Source organism: Sceloporus occidentalis, unplaced genomic scaffold, assembly GCF_023333645.1.
Source record: "Sceloporus occidentalis isolate IW3139 unplaced genomic scaffold, rSceOcc1.0.p SCAF_15, whole genome shotgun sequence".
In the NCBI taxonomy this organism is placed as follows: domain Eukaryota; kingdom Metazoa; phylum Chordata; class Lepidosauria; order Squamata; family Phrynosomatidae; genus Sceloporus; species Sceloporus occidentalis.
The window spans coordinates 5,436,377-5,462,148 of record NW_028316995.1 but is presented as its reverse complement, the minus strand read 5'-3'; the positions used below and the strand labels follow the sequence as shown (position 1 = coordinate 5,462,148).

Here is a 25,772-nt window from a genome sequence, read left to right as displayed (position 1 = left end):
CAAAGATAACCTTGATTCTGGTAGATCAAACTCTAAAAAGGAGAGAAAAAAATAACGTAGGAAGTGCACTTTTTACCAGTCGATGTTCGGAACACCATGTAAGCCCGATGAGAAAGATATTCTTTATTATAAAATGGGCCATTTAGAAATAGCACCAGGGGTAGACTGTTAAGGGGGCAACTGCTGGTCTAAATTCTTTGCACACAGCTGACACACTATGGGTAGCAGGAGCACACCGGGGACATGTAACTTGACAATACGTGACCCCGCAGTAGTAGAATTGCACCTTTCACTGTGTGTGAGCAAGACACGAGACAGGCTCCAGGTATGAGTGAGTGTTTGTGTGTACATACATGAGTAGAGCTCAGGGGTGGAAAACCCTAAAACCTCTTAAAAATAGGAGAGGGCGAGGAATCAACCGGTAAACTGTCTTAAACGAAACTGGTCACCTAACATGTGAGGGACCCAACTGAAATAATCTCTAAATATGCCCCCAGGTGCCTAACAAAACAAGACCGCTTATTGACCCTAAGGCAGGACAATCTACTAACCAATAAAACTGCCCTCATAGCCCCCATTACCCATATTTAAATAAAATATGCCTCCCCCTGATCTGGGCCATGCAGGCCTTACTTTTAATACTTACCCTCCAGGGCTGTGCTCATCATGTCGGGAAAAGAGAGGAGGTGTATGTGTGTATTCCAGCACAAATAACCCTCAGAAAGAAAATGAAGTTTAAAGAATAAACTCAAAGCCTAAGGCAATACTTTGAGAAAATGTTCAAGACAGTTATGGCGGCAGGTCCAGGGGAGCGGCAGTGCCCCTGCTGCTGAACTGGGGGCAGATCACCCTCTTGGCCAATCACCCTCCTCCAGTATCCCGCTGGTCAATGGGTCGGTTACAGGTAAAATCTTTGATCTCCTCAGCCGGCCCATTTACACTACGGAGGCTGTGCCGACTCAGCGTAATCTGGATTAGACAGCACTGCACACCTTCATGACATAGATCGCAGAGATATGATGTCATATGCAGGCACTCCTTGTCTTAAAGGCATGGTGCAACTTTTAAGATAGTACAGACTCCAACGAGGGTGTGGCAGGGGGAGCTTCTTTAGGTTCGGCCCAGGGCAGCCAATGCATGTAAATGTATCTCTGCCATAACCTGTAAAGAAGTGTCAGGTAGATAATTATATATAATTATCTAGTAGCCATGCCCTTTAGTCTTAATAGCCCCAACCATTCATAAAGCCCCTCCTTCAGATGAGGGAGAGCTCCTGGTAGCCTGCATTAGGAAGGATAGGAAGTAAAGTTATAGTTATGTATGTCTATAACAAAATGAGACCCACACTAAGATTAAATATACTATGATGTCTTATCCTAGCGCTGAGTGACCTAAAGGCTCGTAGCAGTCTATGGAGGCTGTGCCGGCTTGGCTAGTGTAAATGGGCCAATTGGAGAGATCATAGATGCCCCTTGTAACCGCCCTTCAGACCAGCGGCACACTGAGGAGCTTGATTTCCTAAAAGGGCTATCTGTCCCCTGGTTTTGTGAAGAAGAATACAGTCCCATTGACCTGCTGTCGTAGACCTAGACCTAGTCAGACTCAACCAAAATACGTCACTGACTGCATATCCTGTCTCAGGTGAAAATATTGGAGCCTTTGTTGCATTATACATCCTTATATTGCTTGGCCCAGTATTATGTCAAAGTAACCAAATTTAGATGACTTCTATTTTAACCTAACATGGCTCGAATGCATACTGTGGAGCTGAACTAGGTTTTTGCCTTCTTAACAACAGAACATGAAGTCCCAATAACAGTAAATGTTTTCACACTGGGTAGGTAAAACCAATGCTACAAATTTCATGACTGGTAATGTAAAAGAATCACATTTTCACCATATTTGACATCATCTCAGCAGACTTGCATGATGTCTTCTTACTCAGTTCTCTTCAACTTAGCGTAACGCAATTAGTGTTATTCCAGAGCTAATGATTTCTTACTAGATGCTTCCACTGAGTGAAAAAGCAGCCTGTTTTTGAAGTTTTTTTCAAGTGTCTTTTTACAATTAATTATAGTACATAAAGAGAGGTAATTTTGGTTTTCAAGGAGTAGAGGTAAATTGTGTCTGGTAGAACATTGAGTGGTTGAAAGCATGATTATGCCTCTACAGATGATCTCAAACCCATCTGCTAATTTAACATGTCTTTTAAAAGTCATTGTGTTGTTTAAATGTGTTTTCCTCCGCTAAACAAAATACATTTGTATAGTATGTTTAATTCACGCTTAATTGCACTCCTCATAGAAATATTTTGACAAATGTGTATAAAGGGTCAAGTGATTGCGTACATCCTGGATTGATGTAATTTGAATAATTAATTCATTAGTATACAGAATGAGTTTGAAAAAAAGAGTCGATTGGCTTGGCAAACAAGAACATTCATGAAGGAAGTTTGCAAAAGTGATACAATTTACTCTTTGTTATATGGATGATAGCCATCTTAATTTCTGATGTGTATCATGCAGCCCATAGGCCATGTGCAGTGGTCCAACCACTGGACGAACTGGGATACAAACTTTGACCATGTTAGGAGAAAAATTAAAAAAAAAAATGAAAATAATAAGGGTTTAAAATATTATATAAATGTTCTAATGGAAACAACCACAAAAGAACCTGAGGGGGTGACCTCTTGCGTTTGCTGCTAGAAAATAATTTTTTTTGCCAATCTGCAAACCTTCAAAAGACCTGTCCGTCATGGATAGTGATAGTGGCAAAGCCTATACTTTTGCATGCGGTGACATCATTACCCATTTACTGTATATGGAACAGTATACAAATAGCTTGGCCTTTTGGAAGTTTTTAATTTCTAACAGGTCTGCTGTGCTATGAAGATCGTGCCACATTTATGTAGAGCAACTCTGGGACCAAAAAGGCAACAATCACAGTAATCATGTTGCTGTACAACGGTCTAAATTCTTTAAGTATCTGCGGCATCTATATACATAGACGTATAAATGCGTTTATCTACATCCACGGCACATCTTTTCTTTTTACATTAAGCTATGGCTGAAGCCGTATAGGAGGGAGTTTGTCCAAATGGTTTTACCCTGTATCGACTTTGTATGCAGTGGAGTGCGGCTTCATTTCAATGCGGTACACCCAGTATAAGAGCTGTCAGCCTGTCTAGCCATGTTAACTCACTACTTATTGCTTATGCAGCTCACACTAGTGATTGAAAGGTTGCCTGCTGGCAGATGCTTCCAGGCCTCCACCAGCACCGCAGCTCTGTCCGCTAACAAAGCTTAACAAGTTTCTTTCCGTAATACTTGCATACCTGAATAATGTCATATCATGTGTAGTCTTAACACAGCAACTTGAATATGATATTTATATGCTGGGAAATATAAATACCAGGATTAAGCAAATAAAAATAGTCAGAGATGGACAATTTATTTCCCATAAGTCTTCCACCAAAGAGTTTTAATCCATTATTCATTTGTTTTTTCCAGTACTTACAACTATAACTCTCATCTATAAAAAGCCATTTTCCTAACAAGTTCAGTAAGACGTTTTTTCTATTAATATGGCCATAAATATACATTATTCACATACATGTATATCCATTAAAGCACTTATCAGCCCAAAGGGACTAGAATATTTTTACTGCATGTATGAAAGCTCTTAGGCACAGGATACAAAGCCAGATGTGACCGAGGTGTCCTAGTTGGCACATAAGGAATTAGCAGCTTTTATATGTGTAAATATAGTCACAGCACATAAAGGGGTTAATTAGTTAAAACGTTGAGTGATCTTTCAAGTTAACCCTTTAGTAAGTGGGGGTGGGACTCAACCTTCAGACTAGGTAAGGTTATAATTTGCCATTTTGGTAACTAGTTCTAACCAGAATTAGAAAGCAACCCAGTGGTAATAACCCCCGCTTACCCCCAGATGCAGCAGACTGATTTACTACCAACTCACTAGCCAATAGACCCAATTACACAAAATATATGCAGGCTCTATAAGATATCACTGAAGACCTGAGAATTTTACCAGGATAAGATTGTGATGATTCGGCAGTCATGTAACTGTTTGTTGAGACAATCCTGATCATAATTAACCCTCAATTATCCTGTAATAGACCAATTACCATTGGCACTTGTGGGAGCAACTGTTATCAATGCTAAACTTTTTAGGAGTAAATGTCCCATTGAACAGACATACACCGGGAAGCCTGATCACCAGAGATCGCGATTCCCCCCCTGTAGTGTGACAGGGTTTCTGATGCCCCCGGGTATAGTGAAGGATACAACTTCCAACCACTTGTGGCTTCCTGTGCAGGGAGTATGTAAGGACAATCAGAGGGCATCTAAAATATCTGATGCTGTCAGGAGTACAGAGGATTTTTTTTGCATTAGGTTGCACCTTCTAAGTGCCAAGTTGGTGAACAGGTATTTTAACTGCTCACCCTCCTGGCACCTAAAGTTTAATTGTATGGACTTCATCCCTCATATGTGGGCAACATGAAGGTTGAGGGATTTGTTCAATTTACTTATCTAAATGCTACCCTTTCCACCCCACAAGATAGTAATAGATGGAAGGGAGAGGCAATACAGATGATTCAAACCGAAATGTGTCCATGTGGAATTGCAGATAATAAAAGGATTCAATACAAAGCTGTAAATCAGAGCAGTGTGTGTATGTGTGTATGCGGGGGCATCGTGCCTTTACTAGGCTGCTCACCCATATCCCATCATCTTATACCTAGAGGTGTACGATTTATGAATGGAGCCCTGGCGCCTGCAGCTGTCCTTCCCTGCATAGCCAGCTTAAAACTGTACAAGTGGCATTGTTAAGTAGCATATGGTTGAGTACACCTCATCATCATTTCAGACAGCAAGGCATTACCATGAGCAGTGACATACCTGGCCAATTCTTTTATAGTTTTAATGGTCCATTTACCTAGTTATAGAACCAAAACACTTTTTTCAAACACAAATCACAAAAAAAACCTCTTGGGAGCCAAAGTGGCTCGATTCCAACTCCTTTTACTAATTTAGCAAGAAAACTAGCCAGCAGCTCACTAGAACTGCTGCCTAGGGAAAGCATGGGGTAATGACTATTCTGAATGAGTTGGAATATCAGCTGCCAGCACCCACTGTAAATAAATAAAAAAATGAGGTAGGATAACTGAGATTTAAACTGCAAAATACATTCTTCATGGTTATAACAACACCAGCAACCATAGCTTGAAATAATAAATGAAGAATTAAAAATAAAATGCCTGCCTATTTAAATTAATTTCTAGGTAAATGTGCACAATTACAACAGTATACAATACTTTATGTTTTAATATTTTTAGCATGAGTAAATATTAAGGTTTGACCAAAATGAAAAAATACAGTATTGGCCAAGAATTCTGCCAGTGTTGGCCCTTCATAATGAATAGTGAAGTAAGGCAGCCCTCCTGTTAAACCCCTTCATTAGTGAACACAGCACATAGAGTGATTCTCATAGAAAGTGTAAAACATTATCCGTTTGCCATAGCAAATGGTACTGGTGTTTGGGCCACTCCGTTGATTGCTATTTTGATAGGACAACTTGTCAAACTTTACATCAGAATCTCTTTTTTTAAATCCAACCTTACATTTTGTACAAACTAGAAATACCATCGTTAACACTAAAAGGGAGAAAGGTCAATCAGTGTCTAGGCTAGATCTCCCTTGGCAAAAAAAAGGGATCTGTGAATATTATACCCTTTACATTGTGAAATCCGGCATGATGTGTGGCATGAAGATGTGTGGCATGATAATGTTCTACGCATTTCCTACTGCATTCTTCTTGGTAGCTTGGTTCAAATGCAGCATGTAATCTCTTAAAAAACACTTTGGAACCAATGTCACAAAAAGATGCAGAACTAGTATCTCTATTGTCTTCATCTTTGAAGTCAGAGACTTCTTTGAAATTCCTTGACTTAATTGTTGTTAACTTGATGAGTAATTTATTCTACTCAAAGACATAACAACTGAGCCTATGGTAAGTGATGCCTGCGAGAGGGAGAGGAAAAGGGAGAAGAGCGAGTGTGTGTAAGGGCTTGGTGCTAGAGTAAGTGTGTGGGGGTTAGTGTATGTTGTTAGATTGAGTGGATGTTACAGCAAGTCTACATGTTATTGTGTGGGTTAAATTTGAGGGAAATGAATGGCAGGACTCGAGGGCAGACAGAGAGATGTGTTCTTGGGCAACACATTTAATTTCTGAATTAAATAAAAACCCTGAATTTCATCTGAAATGAAAGGGCAGGAAACAAAATTTGTTGTCCCAAAACAAATGAGCCAAAACGAAACGAAAAATTAGTCCGAAATTATTTTGTAGTCTACTAGGTCTACTAGTTACTGGTGAATTGTTTTTTGGGCCACAGTATTACTGGACCATTTATCTGCTCTTGCTCCCTTAGTTAATTCCAGCCCTCGTCTGGAAACATATTAAAAGCTTATGTAGGTTTGTCCAGCTAATAAAATTTGGCAACCTAGACTCCACTTTGGGTTATTGACTGAATCTAACTCAAGACAACTCGTTGTATGTGGGGAATACTTTGTTGATCTTCATTTTGCAGTTCAGCTAAACTCTGGGGTTAAAAAAATGGAAAATATAAAGTAATAAAAAACAAATAGGCATTGACACTAAATTATTTTTTTAAATAAGGTTTTAAACCATAAACCATTACTACATCTGGACTGGGAAGAAAAGATAAACCACACACACAGAATGTTACTGTAAAAAATAATTATATATACGGTATATATAAATACATCCTGAAATTTGTCTGAATCAAAATATCTCAGTTTCTTAGTCTGTTCAAAGTAGCCACAAACAAATAACTATAAATATAAAAATTTGTCTTGATATACCCTTAATGAAAATTTCTCCCTATTTTTTCTCCTGGTATGATTTGTATATAAAATAATGTGTTCTCTTCTTCTGCTTGTCTAGGTGAACCCTAGTCATGTAATGAACCAGATTATAGACTCACTTATTATAATTCTGTCATTTTCTAAATCACCTGCAATTGCCAGGTGCAGTAATTGCCCACAGCGCTGCAGCAGTAACTGGGTTATTGCTGTAGTATTAGTTGTTTGATACATAGCATCCTTTTTATTGTTCAGTGACTTCCACCATATATTTTCTATGCACTTTCTTTGTTTACGACTTCATCTGGCAAAGCCCTTGTGAAATCAGCTCACATTCCACGTTCCAAGAAATGTTAATGCTGCCAAGAAATGTCAGGGGGTTCTTATCATGCAAAATGTAAATTACAGAGGACATTCTATGGCAGAATTTACATTTAACCTAGACTGCTGCAATTAAGTGCAAAGCTAGCTAGTTAAGGGTTTTTTTTAGTAGAAGGAGCATTACTTTTAATCATGTATTAAAGTTTTCTTTTATGTCGCAGAACAAATGTTTAAGATATTAAAGTTAAAGTGTCATAAAATGTATTCATCCCATCTAAGTTCAAGTCAGGGCGTAACTAGAAACCACAGGGCCCTGGTGTGAAAATTACAAGTAACATGTCTCAGAGTGCCACCTTTTCCCTAAACAGCTTGTGAGCGCCACCTTTGCCCCAAGCAGCTTATCAGTGCAATATTTACCTCCAAACAGCCTGTCTGTGACATACATATGTAAACACACTTACCCAAATTACACACATTTACTCAAACTCACTAACACACATACACATTCATTCTAACACACACATTCCCTCTCAGAGCAATCATGCTAACACATACTCCATCTCACACCATTTACACTTCCATGCTCGTGCAAATCAGTTATATGTCCATATTCAAACACAAATAGTTACAGATCCATGCTCACACACAGTTACACATCCATGCTCACACACACGTCCATGCACACACACACACTTACACATTCATTCTCACACACACACACACACACACACTTACATACCCATGCTCACAGTTACACATTCATGCTCACACACTGTTACACATACATGCTCACATACACTTTTGCATGCACATTCATGTTCACATACATATATACAAATAAACACACAAACTACCTCCCTCTTGCCCGCTCCTGGTAACCTCTCACCTCTCACTGCTCTTGTAGCTTTGTGTCTGGCTGCTTATACTTGTGCCAGAAGCCTCAGTAACAACATCATGTAACCCTGTAAGGAATGAGTGGATGCAGGGGTTGCCCAGACCCCCCTTTTAATTAAATCAATGGGAAGACTTTACACATGCGTACTGGGGTCAAAACAGACCTCTGCTCACATTATTCAGCAAAACCAGTGCCTGATGTGACCGAAGGTGAGTACATCATATGCAAGGAGATGCATTCACCCGAATGCACTTCCTGCAAGGCATTTAGCTGCACTACACAAAAATGTAAAGGGACCGTGCACTTGTCATGTGTGGCTGGAGTGTCCCTTTACTGTTCCTTACCCTTATTTGATCACATTGCTATTGAGCTGAACCCATAGTTAGAAACACAGAAATTATGATTCCCCAGACAAGCAGAGACCTTGCCTCTCTGGTACACATACATACTTTACTATACACTGCACAGTCTTTCTCTTCTAGTGCTCCCTTCAGTTACAGTTTAATAAGGTGACTGTATTATCCCGTCATACCACTGGGAGTTTCTAAGTCTGGAAGTGATTTCACAGGAATACCTCATGCATTTACCATAAGTCTCCTGTTGGAAGTGAAATACTGCATTCTATGTGTCCGATAATGTAAATGTGCTAAAAGGTCTTGGTTTTGCAATATTACTTTCTTTCTTTGTTATTTAAAGTTCAGTGTGCAATGTTACTTGACATATATATATATACAGTATCTCACAAAACTGAGTACACCCCTCACATTTTTATAAATATTTTATTATATCTTTCCATGTGACAACACTGAAGAAATGACACTCTGCTACAATGTAAAGTAGTGATTGTACAGCCTGTATAACAGTGTAAATTTGCTGTCCCCTCAAAATAACTCAGCACACAGCCATTAATGTCACCTTGGCAACAAAAGTGAGTACACCCCTATGTGAAAATGTCCAAATTGGACCCAAAGTGTCAATATTTTGTGTGGCCACCATTATTTTCCAGCACTGCCCTCTTCGGCAGAGCTTCACAGGTTGCCACTGGAGTCCTCTTCCACTCCTCCTTGACGACATCACTGAGCTGGTGGATGTTAGAGAGCTTGCGCTCCCCCACCTTCCGTTTGAGGATGCCCCACAGATGCTCAATAGGGTTTAGGTCTGGAGACATGCTTGGCCAGTCCATCACCTTTACCCCCAGCTTCTTTGGCAAGGCAGTGGTAGTCTTGGAGGTGTGTTTGGGGTTGTTATCATGTTGAAATACTGCACTGCAGCCCAGTCTCCGAAGGGAGGGGATCATGCTCTGCTTCACTATGTCACAGTATATGTTTGGCATTCATGGTTCCCTCAACTGAACTGTAGCTCCCCAGTGCCAGCAGCACTCATGCAGGCCCAGACCATGACAGTCCCACCACCATACTTGACACACTTGTCTTTGTACTCCTCACCTGGTTGCCGCCACACATGCTTGACTCCATCTGAACCAAATAAATTTATCTTGGTCTCATCGGACCACAGGACATGGGTCCAGTAATCCATAGTCTGCTTGTCTTCAGCAAACTGTTTGCTGTATTTCTTGTGCATCATCTTTAGAAGAGGCTTCCTTCTCGGACAACAGCCATGCAGACCAATTTGATGCAGTGTGCAGCGTATGGTATGAGCACTGACAGGCTGACCCCCCACCGCTTCAACCTTTGCAGCAATGCTGGCAGCACTCATACATCTATTTCCCAAAGACAACCTCTGGATTCTGAGGACGTGCACTTAACTTCTTTGGCCGACCATGGCGGGGTCTGTTCTGAGTGGAACCTGTCCTGTGAAACCGCTGTATGGTCTTGCCCACCGCACTGCAGCTCAGTTTCAGGGTCTTGGCGATCTTCTTATAGCCTAGGCCATCTTTATGTAGAGCAACAATTCTTTTTTCAGATCCTCAGAGAGTTGTTTGCCATGGGGTTCCACGTTGAACTTCGAGTGACCAGTATGAGAGAGTGTGAGAGCGATAACACCAAATGTAACACACCTGCTTCCTTCACACCTGAGACCTTGTAACACTATCAAGTCACATGGCACCGGGGAGGGGAAATGACTAATTGGGCCCAATTTGGACATTTCCACTTAAGGGTGTACTCACTTTTGTTGCCAACGTTTAGACATTAATGGCTGTGTGTTGAGTTTATTTTGAGGGTACAGCAAATTTACACTATTATACAGGCTGTACACTCACTACTTTACATTGTAGTGTCATTTCTTCAGTGATGTCACATGAAAAGAAATGAGTATGTTCTACATACATTTCGTTAATTTAGCATAACTATGGGATTAAAACCCTTTCTAACCCAGGCTCTTTATCTGTGCCTTTCCTGCAATATGTTGTACACTGTCACCTTCATACAGCCCAGCCTATGTTAACCATATATACAGTATTTTATTTCTTTAATTGAGGCTTTGTAAGTAATTTAATGACATTTGTAAAGATTTTCACGTGATGCAGAAGCTTTAATTGAGTAACAATATACTAAAAGTCTGTGGTAAAATATTATTTAAAAAGATACAATTCAAAGTAACCATTTATCAATTAATTCACATTTGTCTGCTTGCACAGCAATTGACAACCAATTGTCCTTAGTATTGGTGTTTATAATTTAAAACTTTAAAGGAACAATCAAATGTCTCTGACACCTGTGTAAAGAAGAATTTACACCCCTACTATAAATTAATGTATTAAAGTACTTTGTGAGTACATTAATATGAATTCCAAAATGAGCAAATAAATATAAACTGAAACACTTACCTGACACAGAAGTTATAGACATGCTGCACATTCTTCTTTCTTCTACCATGATCCAAAATTTCTTTCCAATCAGTGGCAGGAAAGTGTTCCCATGTAAATAAGTAGAAAGACTTTACACATGCCCACTATGGTCTAAAGAGACCCCTGCACACAGCGTTCAACAGACCCAGCGCTGGAGCTGACTGGAGGTGAGTGTGTCACGTGCAGGTGGATACATTCAGCATTTAGTTGGGGGCTGGGGAAAGGGGCAAATGCATGCATGGCAGGCATGAGCTGCTCCAAAATTCTTTAAAAAAGGGCTGACCCAAATTAGAGTGGCCCACTCAAGGGGGCGGAAATGTAACATGTGGTATGAGTAAGTTTGAGTAACTGTGTGTTTAAGTGTGTAAATATGTCTGCCAGTATGTATGTTAATTACTCGGGGGTGAGAAAAGGGATGATGAGGCCACTTGATTTTACCTGCCTCTATGTGCCAGAATGTGCCAGTCCTTCAGTATTTGCATTTGCAAAATGGACCACACAAAATATAAAAGGACCACGCACCTATCATATGTATTAAAGTCCAATAGATGGCTGGAGTATCCCTTTAAAGTACTGTGAGTGTTCCTATTGAAATAAATAACAGTACGATCCATGCATTCACATGGGGAAAAGTTGTTTGAAACTGTGAAGGCTTGCAACTTTAAGTTTTGGGAGTTACAGGTGAGGGTATGTAAGTTGTAAACTCACATTTCCTCATTTTGACACTTCTTGACACCTCTCCCGGCTACATTAAAATAATGATAAATACATAAATAAAAAAATTCAAAAATGAAACAAGGGTGGGGATAATTAAATAACCCTGGTGGGTGTCCATATATATCCTCTCACTATATATTCTCTCCTTATTCCTTACTACTGGGGATGAGTAGTTAAATAATATAACAAAAAGCCCTATGGGAGGCACTGAACCCCATCTGTGGCTCCCTCTTGCCCCAATCTCGTCCCAGTGGTAAATGGGGTTGAAGTTTAAATAATTCCCCACAGTGTGCCACTTGTAAAGTAAAAAGCAATCGTTTTAGTTCCAACTCACATTTAAAGTTGTAGGCGACTCGCAAAAAACATGCTTGCACATGCATGTGCTAATGCAATGCAAGCTAGCTTTAGTACATTTGCAAGTTGGACTGTTGTTGCTGCACAGTGACATATTATGCCAACCCACGCTTTAGTGATTAGACCTGCCAGCGCTTAGTACGTTAGTCTGAGATATATATTTACTATTCCCAAGATGATCTTAGAAATAAGAATCTAAGCAAGGAAAATCCATGTACTAAATCTATCCATTTTTTTTTTGCTCTAGTGCATGCGAAAACATCTTTTAGACTACTGAGAAATCGTAAATGTACGATTTTCATAAACCCTGGATATCTTTGTATGATATCTTTATTTTTTATTAGATTTTTGGTCATAAGCACAAGCCATTTCACTACAAAGATATCTTTGAATTTTACGCACACGGCAGTTATTAAAAAAATGCTGGTTATGGACCATACAGAATTTTTAGGTATTTTGTTAATTTCAACTTTAAACTTAAAACGTATGAGTTTAATAATAATAATAATAATAAAAACTTAATGTAGCACTATTCTGCAGGTGATCTATTGTGAGATCAGCAGGCTAGCTTGCTGGGAAAAATAACTGATCCTTGCTAACATGCAGGGATCAGTGGCTATGACATCACACGTCTTCCTCAATAAAACATGTAAAAATAAGGGAATATCTTAAATATAAAAAAATATTACTTTCCCTGGGTAAGATGTAATGTGATTACATGGTTGCCACCTAAATTTGGAATCAACTACAAAAATTGGCTTGGTCTCTCGTGATGAAAAACACATCTACACCCCTGCACTTACAAGGGGTTAAGAGTGTGTAAGAATCCTCGCTGCTGCCAAATCGTCTATAAACTGATTTTTGCTTGTTATAGTAGTTTTTAATTTAAATTTATACCAATAACCAAGAAATTCTGATGTGCATAACGTACCATTGCAGTTGTCATCATAAAAAGGCCTGTCTGCTTCTTGCATTAGCGTTAGATTACTGTAATTTCAATTTTTCCGCATTGGGGATTTTGTAAGGCTCAGCTCCACTTTGCATTCCTTTTTGTGGAAAGTTCACAAGTAATTGCATGAGATAGAGCTAATTAAATATTAATCTTCAGGTGAAAGAGCATGGGCTATAACAGCATCACACAACGGTGTTATTCAATTTTAATATTGTGTTTTAACAGATCTTGCCTGCTGGAACTTCCCTATTAATAATAATAACAATTAGCTATATTACGTTTTTTCCCGGTATTGTACCGTTTTTCCAGGAAACTGATGGTTCAATAAAAGTTGAGCTATTAAACAAACTGAAATCTAAATTCTAAGAAATCAGTGTCACCAAAAAACACTTATGTATGTTCATACAGTGCTTACTTCCAAGCAATCATTTATTTTAGCTGAGAAAATTGTAAATATATATAAAAAAAACTGTAGCACTAAGGCTTAAAAAATCTGTAGTTCTATGTAAAGTGAATGAATAAATGTTCTCTGTTTGCTTGACATTTTTGTGGGTTACTTTGTTGCTAACTATCCAAGGTTCCAAAGTAAAAGCTTTATATTGGAACAATTTACTAAGGTGTTGCATTGGGTGCAGATCTTTTGGTGACAAATCCATTGATTACAAAAATGCACAAAAAATAGCAGAAAAACAAAATGTTGATGTCCTCCAATCGTAGTATAGATAAGGATTTTGGCAAACTTTTAAAAATCTGAGGGCCTTCCTTACAGCGCCAAAGCAATTTTTAAAAGATGTCAACAAGAGACCCCACATATCACTGATATCCACAATGTTTATGATCATAATTTAGACTCACTTAGCAATACATTAGTAAATAGATAGTATACAAAGTATTAAGAATGTCATTTTTAATTTATAAATTACCATATACAGTAAACTTTATAAATGAACATATAAGTCTGAAAGTCTTGAATAGCGGGAATGTTGAGATCTTTCCTTTCTCTCTGTAAAAGCCAGCTTAATAGACCAATTTATTGGTCAGTATTATATTTCTGATGGTTTGCCATCTTAAGATGTTTATTGAATATCTCGTTCAGGTATAGCAATATTACACTGGAATTAACATTGAACAACTCTCTATTTTTTTTACTTCTGAGTAGAAAGAAATAAACTTTAATTATTTAATTTCTATTTCATGTAGTTCTACTTCATTCTCTCGCATGTATATATATATATATATATATATATATATACACGATCAGTCGTAAGGTTATGACCACCTTCTTATATTGTGTAGGTCCCCCTTTTGCCACCAAAACAGCCCTGACCCATCAATGCATGGACTCTACTAGACCTCTGAAGGTGTGCTGTGGTATCTGGGACCAAGAAGTTAGTAGCAGATCCTTTAAGTCCTGTAAGTTGCGAGGTGACTTGTTTTTCCAGCACATCCCACAGATGCTCCATTGGATTGAGATCTGGGGATCTTGAACTGGTTGTTGTGTTGCTGAACCATTTTTGCTTTGTGGCATGGCATTTTATCCTGCTTAAAGAGGCCAATGCCATCAGGGAATACTGTGTCCATGAAAAGGAGTACATGGTCTGCAACAATGCTTAGTTATGTGGTACGTGTCAAAGTAACATCCACATGAATGGCAGGACCCAAAGTTTCCCAGCAGAACATTGCCCAAAGCATCATACTGCCTCCACCAGCTTGCCTTCTTCCCATAGTGCATTCTGGTGCCATGTGTCCTCTCGGTAAGTGATGCACCCGGTCATCCACATGATAGAAAGGAAAACGTGATTTATCAGACCAGACCACCTTCTTCCATTGCTCCGTGGTTCAGTTCTTAAGCTCACATGCCCATTGCAGGCACTTTTGGCAGTGGACAGGAGTCAGCATGGGCACCCAGACTGATCTGCGGCTACGATGCACTGTGCGTTCTGACACCTTTCTATCAGAACCAGCGTTAGACTTTTCAGCAATTTGAGCTACAGTAGCTCATCTGTTGGATTTGACCACACGGACCTCTGCTCTATCAGGGGTAACTACCAGCAGTTCTCTGTTCTCTTGGCTGCAGAATGAATGAGTTATATGAATTTAGTGCTGTGTATATACAATAATTGTTGTACAACCTTTGTTTTTTTCTGTTGATATAATACAGGTAATTATTAAGAAAATGCAAAACTATTTATCTTTTTATTTTCACAAAACAATAGTAATTTAAGAATTTAGGTAACCAAATAAATCTCATTCATGGAAAATATATATATATATACACAACCCAGAATCTGGGTTTTTGAGGATGCTTTCTGTATTTTTTGTGCATATTTGCAGGTCCTGACCAGGTCTTAGGGTTAAGCTTTTCAGGACAGAGGTAGAGCTTGGCAGGACAGCGGGGTTCAGGGCCACAGTCTCGCTATCCCAATTTCATTCTCTGGTGTCTGTGACCCAGGAGAATGAATACTGTGCATGTGCAGAATTGTGCGCATGCGCAGTAATGTTACCTCCCAAGCTCTACCCCCTAGCATCCCAATTGGTGGGGTGGGGGGTAGAAGTTGGGAGGTATGCAATTGTGGGTGATTGTGTAAACCAAGGTTTATACAACTTGTTATAAATATAACAAATATATTTGACGATCATCACCCACTGAACAAATACTGGCATAATTCATCATCATCATACTTGTTATGTGACATCCTTGAGTCACCACCTAAAATCTGCTATTTGTAGCCAGGCAGCCTGTGCACAGATTCCAGTCCGTATAGCATAGCAACATTAACAACAACACAATGTTCAGGAAGCATAGGAGGTGCGAAAAGAATGTGAAAACATTTTTTTTGTTACAGCCGCTGCTATAGCAGAAGCATCAGAAGATAGACTGAGCAGAAATAACGCTTTTTAAAATAGTGAAATTGATCATATGTTGCATGATTAATATATTCTGTTTTCTTTCGCACACATTCAACAAAAATGTGTTTATTTTGCCAGCTGGTGGAAAACACTACAATGTAAATAAATGTGCAGATTGTCATTTTTTTCCACTAAATTTTTATTTTCCCTGACTTCTCTCTAGTTATTTGCAGTTTCCCCTATTCATATTGTTTTTTTTTTATTTAACAGCCATACTCCAGTAATTTGGGGCAGGGCCGGATTAACCAGGGCCCTGGAGAGGTAGGGGGCCCTGGGTCCCCATCCTGTAATAGACCTTTTTGATTTGTAGGAATCTGAGCTTCTCCTCTGCAGCCATAACCTGTGCAGCCTGAGAGCTCTCGATTTATGTGACGGGCTGTCAGACACCAGCAGACCCTATGCATACATGCATATTATTTGATTAATTCAGTGCTGAGCCGGCTCTTCACTCCGAGTGTCTATCTCCACCCAGACAGGAAGTGTGGGAGGGCTTTACATCACAGAGTTTGCTCTTATTGGCTATTCAGCATCCTCCTTCTTCTTCTTCCCTTCCTTTGCTGCCCTACCTTCCCTTTCATGTCACAAGGGCCTTGTGAGCCCAGTCACAGGCCGAGCAGGAGCGTGTACTCTGCCGGTTGGCGGACAACAGCACCCAGACAGCAAGGAAGTGTCTTGACGTGTGAAAGCTGATACAAAACGTAGTCCGGACAAACACATACTTTTTTCCAACTCTTTGTTGTGTGGTATGTGTAATACGATGTTATTATACATTAGATTTTTGTCCAGTTGTCCTAATATGAACAAAAGAGTCTTGACCAGGAATTATGTGCCACCTGCCAACAGTCTTAGCCAATATCACAATGGATTGGCACGCCATTGGCACAGCGCCTATTTTACAATGAAAGATTGCATGCACTCGTGGAGGGGCGATATGATGCCAATGCTATGAACAGGGTGTGACATCATGAACATAGAGGAATCTGTGATAAACATTTAAATTTTTTTTATTTTACATTGTTTTATTTGTTTTGACCTGGAAAAATATTTGCGCGCTAGAAAAAAGGTGCTCCAGGGTCCCAAACTCCCTAATCTGGCTTTGGGATTGCTGGAAATGTATGTAGGAGGTCAGAATTTTATTATTTTTAGCTGTTTTGAGTATAAAGCAAATAATCCTTTATAAAACTTACTTGCTGAAGTTTAAAGCAAAGAATAAAAAATAAAGTACCTTAGTATTTTTTTTCCGGAAAGCTTTTCCTTCCTAGGAAAATTATAGCTTAGTCTCTATTTTGTTGCTGTATTTGCAAGAAATATATTTGGTATTTTAAAGTTTTACTACATGCGAGCTCTCCATAGGACGCTAATGTTTATCCGGAAAGCCTCAATGATCCTTCACAAATTATGATCTTGATAAGCAATAACTCTCTGTTTTAGCACTAGAATGATTTAACTCTTTTGGTGTCGAGGGAATAGAGTACATTGCCACACATCTGGCATTAAAAGTTAGTACCGACCTGCCATTTGGGAAAGAAAAACCTAGATTTTTTTGTTGCTTGCATTTAGGGCATAATATTTATATGCATATAGTCTGCTTTTTTATGACTTTTTAAATCTCAGTAACTTTGTAATTAGTCCAGAAAACATGAAAGTAAATATTTTTACTATTCGAGGATGCCTGCAGCATAATGAGTTCTGTAGCCTGCATGTTATTTTTTTTCATATAAAATTAAAAATAGAACATTTGGAATTGATTTATATAAAAGTTTTACTAAATCATTAATTAATATGACCTATACTTAGTGTAATTTTTTTGCAACTATACATATATAAACTGAGGGAATACTTTTACATAGTTACATAGATGACCACTAAGATGTTTTAATACATTCTAAGGATGTTTCACCACTGGTATACGGGAGATCGAGATGTCATGAGACAGCCTGGAGTCTCCCTTCCCAATAGGCTTTAGAATCACTGGCCCTACGCTGACAGATTAAGTGCAACAGCGCCAGGCATTATTTGCTGGAAACAAAGCTAAACTGTTCCTAGAGGGTCTATCCTGACCTGCTGGGACGTCTAATGATCCCTCTGCAGGATGATCACCGGTATAGCGAAGAGTGCTGCACGGCTGTAAAAGGTTACATAGTTTCGCTTGCTTTAAAAGAATTGAATACAAATGGTTTTTTGAAATAGTAAAAATGAATAAATAAAAGACCCCAGTGATGTCACCATGAGGTCAGGATCTCCAGCCAAAAAAAAAAATATGAAAATAAACACTTGAAAAAATGGGTGCCCAGACACCTTGTGCCCCAACCCAAAAGTTTAAAATAACGAAAAATGTTATAGTATGTAAGGCATTTTGCTCCTTGTAAAATTAATAAAACTATGTATGCCAGGTATCATTCTATTCTGGGGATGTTGCTTAACATAAATAATAAACATATCACTCATACTAAGCATTTGTCTAAACATGTAAAATCTGAGTAAAAGTAACAAATGTTAACAAATGGCAAAAAAAGCTTTGGTCACTTGGTTATAAAAATCCTTGGTTCAAAAATGGTTAAACATTAAACTCTAGGAAGTTTTTGGTCTGTCTTTCCATCAAGCCAATCAACAACAATGAGCAAATTAACAGCAGGTAAGCGGTAACATCATGGGGAAGAATTAGAAAAATGCTACTTTAAGTTTAGCAAACAAATGTTTTTTTTCTGGAATTTTACAAGACTTACACCTAGCAGCAACTTTACAGATGATGTAAAGGTATTCATTATATGTTTAAAACACATTATTGGTAAAACAAAAACAGCAATGTATTAAGTTGAGTGTGTTAGACAAACTCCATTTAGCACACTGATTAGACTGTAAGGGAAACAGTTGTAATGATCCGTAGTGGATTTGTGCAACTGCGGTATAAAATTAGATGGGGTAACTTCATCTATAACACGTGACGGCTAAAAAACTGGTTAAAATATGTCTGTCTTATCGTACATTGAAACATTGTATGGATAATGTTTTTTTAATTAAATATGAACAGTGGTATTCTTAGTCTGAATTGCGGTTACCTGTATATGGCATAAAAAGATGGAAAAATCATCAGGGATGAATAGGGGGTCGCGACTTTATATAATTGACTATATGCAAGAAGATATTAGGTCTTTATAAATAATGAAGGTCTGAAATTAGAGCGCAGCTAATTACCAGCGCTAGCCTTTAATTACAGAATGTCTTTTTAAAGATTAGCACCTTACGTACAGAGAATTGTTCAACTTCTAGATAATATCCCCATGCCGCAATTTTATCTGATGATACTTGCGCACACTTACACAGGGGAAAGTGGGAAAACTCTTTTGAATTCAGTAGGAATGCTCTTGAGAAGAAATTGACTTCCTCCTCTTTAGATAATTTCATCCTCTCTACTGTTCCCAGTTGATAAAGATATTAATGTTCCCTTGCGCTAAGTGCATGTTGGCTACTGACAGTACCACAAAATGCTGCGATTGTGACTTTGACCTTGACACACTTTGGGAATAAAAGTTCAGTGTGGAAGTACGGATTCATAAAAAAGAGCTTTGAGATGCAGGGAAGCTAATATCATATATCAGCCAAATGGCTCTGTGCTAAAGGCTTTTAAGCAATCAAATTCCCTCAAAATTTAATTTGAGAATGATAGCTAGAGAGATTACCTAAATGAAATTTAAATTAACAGTAACATTAGCTGAGCACTGTACATTTCTTATATGGATTGCATATGTCCCAGAAAGTAATTGAACATCACATCTGTATGTATCTGAAATGATGCCAAAATCATTTTGCATAGGAACATCAAGTGAACAAGGAGATCAGCTTTTTTTCTCTCTTGTTTTCGTGTCCATTTGAATAATCTGTACCACTGCTACATGGAAATTAGTTTTAATTTGTGAACACCGTCTGCTTATTTAGATGTATGACAGTTGTTCTAGTAAGTCTGCGTAGAAAAGAGACATTAATTGGCATATAATTCATGTGATTTTCCTTGCCGCCTACTCATTATGGGCATCTCACAAGGACCATATGAGCCATCTATGAGCAGTTTTTGCTTATTTTAGAAGAAGACAAGCAAAGTATTATGAGGTGAAGTTTCTATAAGTATGGATGAACTTTTTCTGGGTGTTGAAATGGGTAAGGTATGCATGAACTCATACCTTCTAAGTGTCTCACTTTGGAAGTCCTCTTTAAGAGCCAATACTCCCGTCCATCTTTCTTTCCCTAGTCTCCGATATGGCTATGTGTGAGTGTTCCACAGCAATAAAACTTTAAATAATATGTGAATGGATAGAAGAACATGTCTTTGTAAATAAGCTTACAAAAACCAAATATTAGATTCTTGTTCATAATGGCGTAGCCAGTTATACATAGCTTTGATCCATCATAACGTTCCATTGAAAGTTATTTTGCCAAGTACTATCACACCATACCATACAAAGGCAGTACTGGTGAAGGAAAGCAGCCCTGGAACCTTAAGGCTAGAAGCCACTACATGGCATAAGTGCAGCCGCATACTACACTCTTACACTATAGTAGCAGGTGGCCACATAATTAAGCACCCAATCTGCAGCTTGAACAACAGTAAAGGTAAGTGTGCGGCACCATCGGCCATCTGGCCCACCAGATATTTGCTCTTTTTTTCCAGATGGCCAGTCCAGGCCTGCATAAGTGGCCCAAAACGATATAGTGTTATTTTATGATATGGCTTTACGTCTGTGTAGGAAGCACATCTTTCTTTGACATGACTGAGTATTCCACCGGTCTTGCCCTGAAGATGCTTCTGAGTGAACAGCCACTTAGCATCATCTTTGGAGATAATGGTGGATGTCAATAAGAACAAAGCACAATTTTAATTTATGCTGTTTAATTTTGACTTTATAAAGTGTATTTAAAATAGTTTAGGCCTTCATGTTGCTATTTTGGGATAATTAGAGGTATTAACTGGCCTCAACACTTCTACCTCACTTTGCACTGTATCTGTGAGTTTCCGAGATGGCATAATGCAGCTCAATAAATCTTTAGACCCACTAAGTTCGCTGTGAGTCAGGGAACTAGGTGTAGGGTGCAAAATAAACTTAAGGAAGGAGACACCAGAGATTTTAGATATTATAGAGCAGCACTGGAGAGTCGTAATCTACCCCCCTCAAAAATGAATCTCCGGAGAAAACTAGACACCAGATCAGATGCGGTAGTGTCTAGTCGTATCATGTTGTCGCTTAGAACTTAGGCTCTACCCAGTGACTCCCAGTGAGCCCAGTAAAATGGCTTTTTGGATTGTGAACATGTAGGATCACGGAAAATACTCCAAGAGAAAGATAGAGGGGATATATATCTAATGTTATCTTTGTTGTTTTGGTTTTAGTCATACATTTGAGAATAAGGTTAAACATATAGGAAAGTATACATAAATGCATATTATTTTAAAAATCCACAGTAATTTTAATAACAGGTTATTGTCTGGCTCTGTCGCTTTATGCAATGCCTCTAGAAAAAAAATGAACATTGCTGTCACTTTAAAACTGGAATTCAAAATGTTCCTTAAATTGTTCTACAATCTTATAGTTAACATGTCCTTAATATGCACCATGGTGTAATTGTACATAGTGTTTAATATGTTATATATATTTTTATGTTTGCAGGTTGTTTATAAAAACAATGACGTGAGGCTTGAATTGTCCCGACTTGCTAAGCAAGGCGACCCTAAAATGAAGGTCCATGGTATTGTTGCATTTAAATGTGAAAACGTGGCAACTTTGGAACCAATCACTTTTGAAACACCAGAATCTTTTATCTCTTTGCCAAAATGGAATGCTAAAAAAACTGGCTCGATATCATTCGATTTCCGAACAACAGAACCAAATGGACTGATACTTTTTAGCCACGGAAAACCCAGACATCAGAAAGATGCCAAAAACCCACAAATGATCAAAGTTGACTTTTTTGCCGTTGAGATGCTAGATGGTCAGCTTTACCTGCTTTTGGACATGGGGTCAGGAACTATTAAGACAAAAGCATTGCAGAAAAAAGTAAATGACGGAGAATGGTATCATGTAGATTTCCAGCGGGATGGACGAACAGGTAACTTTTCTTTTTTAAACATAACGGAAATAATTTATAATATATATTTATACATAATTAGATTTATTTATAAAGCCCCGGCAGATTCTGCAGCGCTGTTACAGTCAGTAGAACAATTTCACATACAAAAACACACAGTAACAAACTGGTGCAAAGGAGAAGAGGTCCCTGCTCTTGCAAGCTTATCCATTATAATATATATATATATATATATATATATATATATACATACACACATGGGAAGGAAGGTAGAAGGGGGCACCATCTAAAACTGAAGTTGGACTATAGTCATTGCAAAGGTATTGCTTCTATAAAGCAAGCAACCTAGGGATTCATCAACCCACAAATTGAAGGTGAGTTGTAAATGCAAGTTGGATCAAAGTTAATTAGGGGAATGCAAGGTGAAATGCACCAACCACCCATGAACAAAATTAAACAGTTAAAAAGGCAAAAAAATATGTAAAATAAAATATTAATGAATAAACAACAAATAAAAACAGAAAACAGGAGTAAAAATTGACATCCACCCTCTTTATACGCAAAGGATATTATTATGTATTGTACCTTAGAGGCCATCTAGAAATAATGCCCCTGAGTCCTCATCTTCTGAAAGGCAGCATCCCAAAAATAAATACATGTAAAAAGCCAGACATTAAAACAAGATATAGAAAAAAGGTTTCCAATCCGCCCCCAATTCCAACGGATTCCAAAATGGACGCTGGTGTCCAAGCTACACCACTGACTTAAAGAGGAAGAGGGTGGTGTACTTGCCACTCACCTCAGATATATTTTTGGTTTAGCATTTTTTTTGTTAAATATCTTGCTAATTGGTGGAAAGGGTGTATGAGCTCTCATTCAACCTAGATGCCCTTTCCTTAACCCCCAAAATGAATAGTTGTACGCCCTCAAATCTAATTGAAAGCAACTCATAAGTAAAGGTATGGGCCATTTTGTAACACGAGAGAGTCTGTGACTTCTGTTTAGCCTGGTCAGTTTAACCTGGTCAATAGAGTTGACCCAGAACTCGAACAGACCCTAGAGAGACTGGCAGTAAATGCTACTTCTGTACATAAACCTTTTGTGTGCTGAATTAAAAAAGGACACATTTTTATATGTATTCATAAACTATACAAAACTGTATAAAACTACTACTCCCAACAGTCTGTTACACCAAGAATTACATCCACAAATAATTTAAATATATTTAGAAATTAAAAGAGCTATCTTACTGACTTAAGTGTCCAGATGAGTTTCTCTGCACCCCACAGGCTGAGATGCTCCAAAGAGATAGATGAACCCATTTAATGCTATATAAAGCAATACACTATCTGGCTGTGGGGTTATTCATCATGCTCCTATTACAGTTAAATTTGAGTTATAGCCAGGATGGATTTGTTAACCTTTGACAGAGCATAATGAATCATCTCCTTCTCTCCGTCAGGAAATTACATTTCTTTGCCTTGAATAAGATTAAAATGACACACATGCACATACACACATGATATCTATCCATATATATATATTATCCATTATGATCCAAAATATTATATTTATCCTCATATTCATAACGTGAACTGCAACTTCACACAACACACAAAAAGATATAAGAAAAAAATCTGAAAAAATAAGCAATTGGACTTGGGCTAAAACATATGTATCTGGGTAATATAAAAGTACTATCTATCTATATTTATTTATATCTTTTTTTAGAATCTGTGGACGACTCACCACAAAAGCTAGATGTAAAAAACATTGTACACATTCAATGTATTTGAGTGTTTTTACCACTAAGAACCATAAAAATCAAATATGAATTAGAGGCAGGGCCGGCCCAAGGCAAAATGCCGCCTGGGGCGAATTTTAAAATGCCGCCCCCCCCTTATCTACCCTTCCTCTCCCTCCGTCCCTGCCGCCGTCCCCCCCCCCTCCCTTGTACTTACCTTTCAGCAGTCCTGCGGCGAGTCTCCCTGTTTGGTCTCGGTGCCGGCTTGTAATGCTGAGCGCCGGAAATCTTCCGGCACTCAGCATTACAGGCCGGCACCGAGACCGAACAGGAAGACTCGCCGCAGAGGAGAGAGAGAGGGGCGCCGAGCGGGTACTGACAGCTTGGTAAGCGAAAACCACTCGGCGCCCCTTTCTCTCTCTTTCGCTTAAAAAAAAACAAAACAAAAAGGGCTTGGGGCGGCAAAGTGCCGCCCCTTCAAAAGTGCCGCCTGGAGCGGTTGCCCCACTCGGCTCCATTGTCGGGCCGGCCCTGATTAGAGGACACTCAATATTAGAAGAATTATTAGAATTAAGAGTTTAAAGTAACATAACTAATAATTGGTTTTTATGACTTGCTAATATAGCACTAAAAAGGAAGACTGATACGTATCTGCTGTCAGAATCTATTTCTGATAAATATTACATTATTTTTTAATAATATATTAAACTTAATCACTCAAAATGATCTGTTATTCTATAATAATAATAAAAAAAAATAACTATAATACATGTAATTCTGTTTTTAATATTTTACATAATAAATTATAATTGGATTAGCAATCTAACAAAAATGACAATCTAAGAAAATAACATTTATTAATATAATCTTTAAATGTCTAATTAATGACAATAACAAATACATTTTACTTTTGGCCAGCGAACTAAATGCTTAGATTTTACTAAAAAAAAAAATTTACTCTTCTTTTTATTGTACAATCCAAGTTAGAATATTTGCTGATATACACTATCTGATATTGAAGGGTGAGCATTGGATAAAGTCAATATTTATTTTGAAATAAAGAACCTAAAACTGATGTGTTTTAACTCATTCCATTCAGATTCTAAAAAATGTAATTTGTAAATGAAAATGAAAGGTAATTTTGTTACCTTGGGCTAACACAAAGAATACAAAAAATGTGTTGGAAAAATGTCTTCATTATTTCAGAAGTGATTTAAGAAAACAAAATTGCTGAAATAATGAATCATTGAAGAACTCATTAAAGTGTACCTGTGGGAGTTTTTTTGGCTAGATTTGCTCTACGATATGCAGGAAAGAAAAGATGGAAGCTATATAACAGATGAAAAAGTCTGTCCACAGCGGCTACATGGCACATTAATGTTAGGGTTTCGTAAGACTCCAATAGACTTACAAACATCAAAGATATCCCTTAAGGATGTTTAACATGATTTGAGACATCAATATTATTATATTAAAATAGCATATGTCCCAGAATCTTTGGGTTGGTTAATCTACGGCTTACTCAGAACCCGAAGTCACAGATTTATCAAGGTTTATAGTAATTGAAAACATATTTCACTCCGGTAACCCCCTCTCCGTTTCTTTCCATTCCTGTTATTGGCATGCAACTGTTACAAAAAATGAAGACAATCAAAAGAAATTGTTATGTTTTAAAAGAGCAAGAGAATATATTTATGTACTGTGACGCTGTAAACCCTAGGGAGATGATAAGCATGGTATTTGGGTACAGGTGTTCTGCAGATCATACATATGGGTCCCTGTGGTGGAGCCATTGGAGAACAGGGTGGGCCAATGCTCCGTTCCCCCATTATATGGAAAATCCATACACACATACACACACAAATGCTGAAATGTTGTTCTGTATAATAAAATGTGTTGTAAAGTCCTCTTTTGAAATATATCAAGAGCTAAAGGGGCTTTGTTGTAAAAAAAAGGTGTTAAAAGAAAACAGTGTATTAGAAATTAATGCTGCCACAATTTAAAACACAGCTTAAAATTAATTTATTCACATAGGTCACAAGGTCAACCCACAATTACTACAATACTATTTAAGAGAATTATAGATA

The 25,772-nt window shown here is 38.1% G+C and overlaps 1 protein-coding gene across 3 annotated transcripts in view; it reads left to right on the top strand.

The window, feature by feature from the left end:
• Window positions 1-25,772, top strand: part of LOC149303174 (neurexin-1-like) — a 619,545-nt gene that overhangs the window by 257,880 nt on the left and 335,893 nt on the right. For all 3 annotated transcript variants that reach the window (XM_089481601.1, XM_089481603.1, XM_089481600.1), the window contains one exon: window positions 21,524-21,962. In XM_089481601.1, coding sequence (XP_089337727.1) covers window positions 21,524-21,962 — 439 coding nt within the window. The remainder of the gene's footprint in view (window positions 1-21,523; window positions 21,963-25,772) is intronic.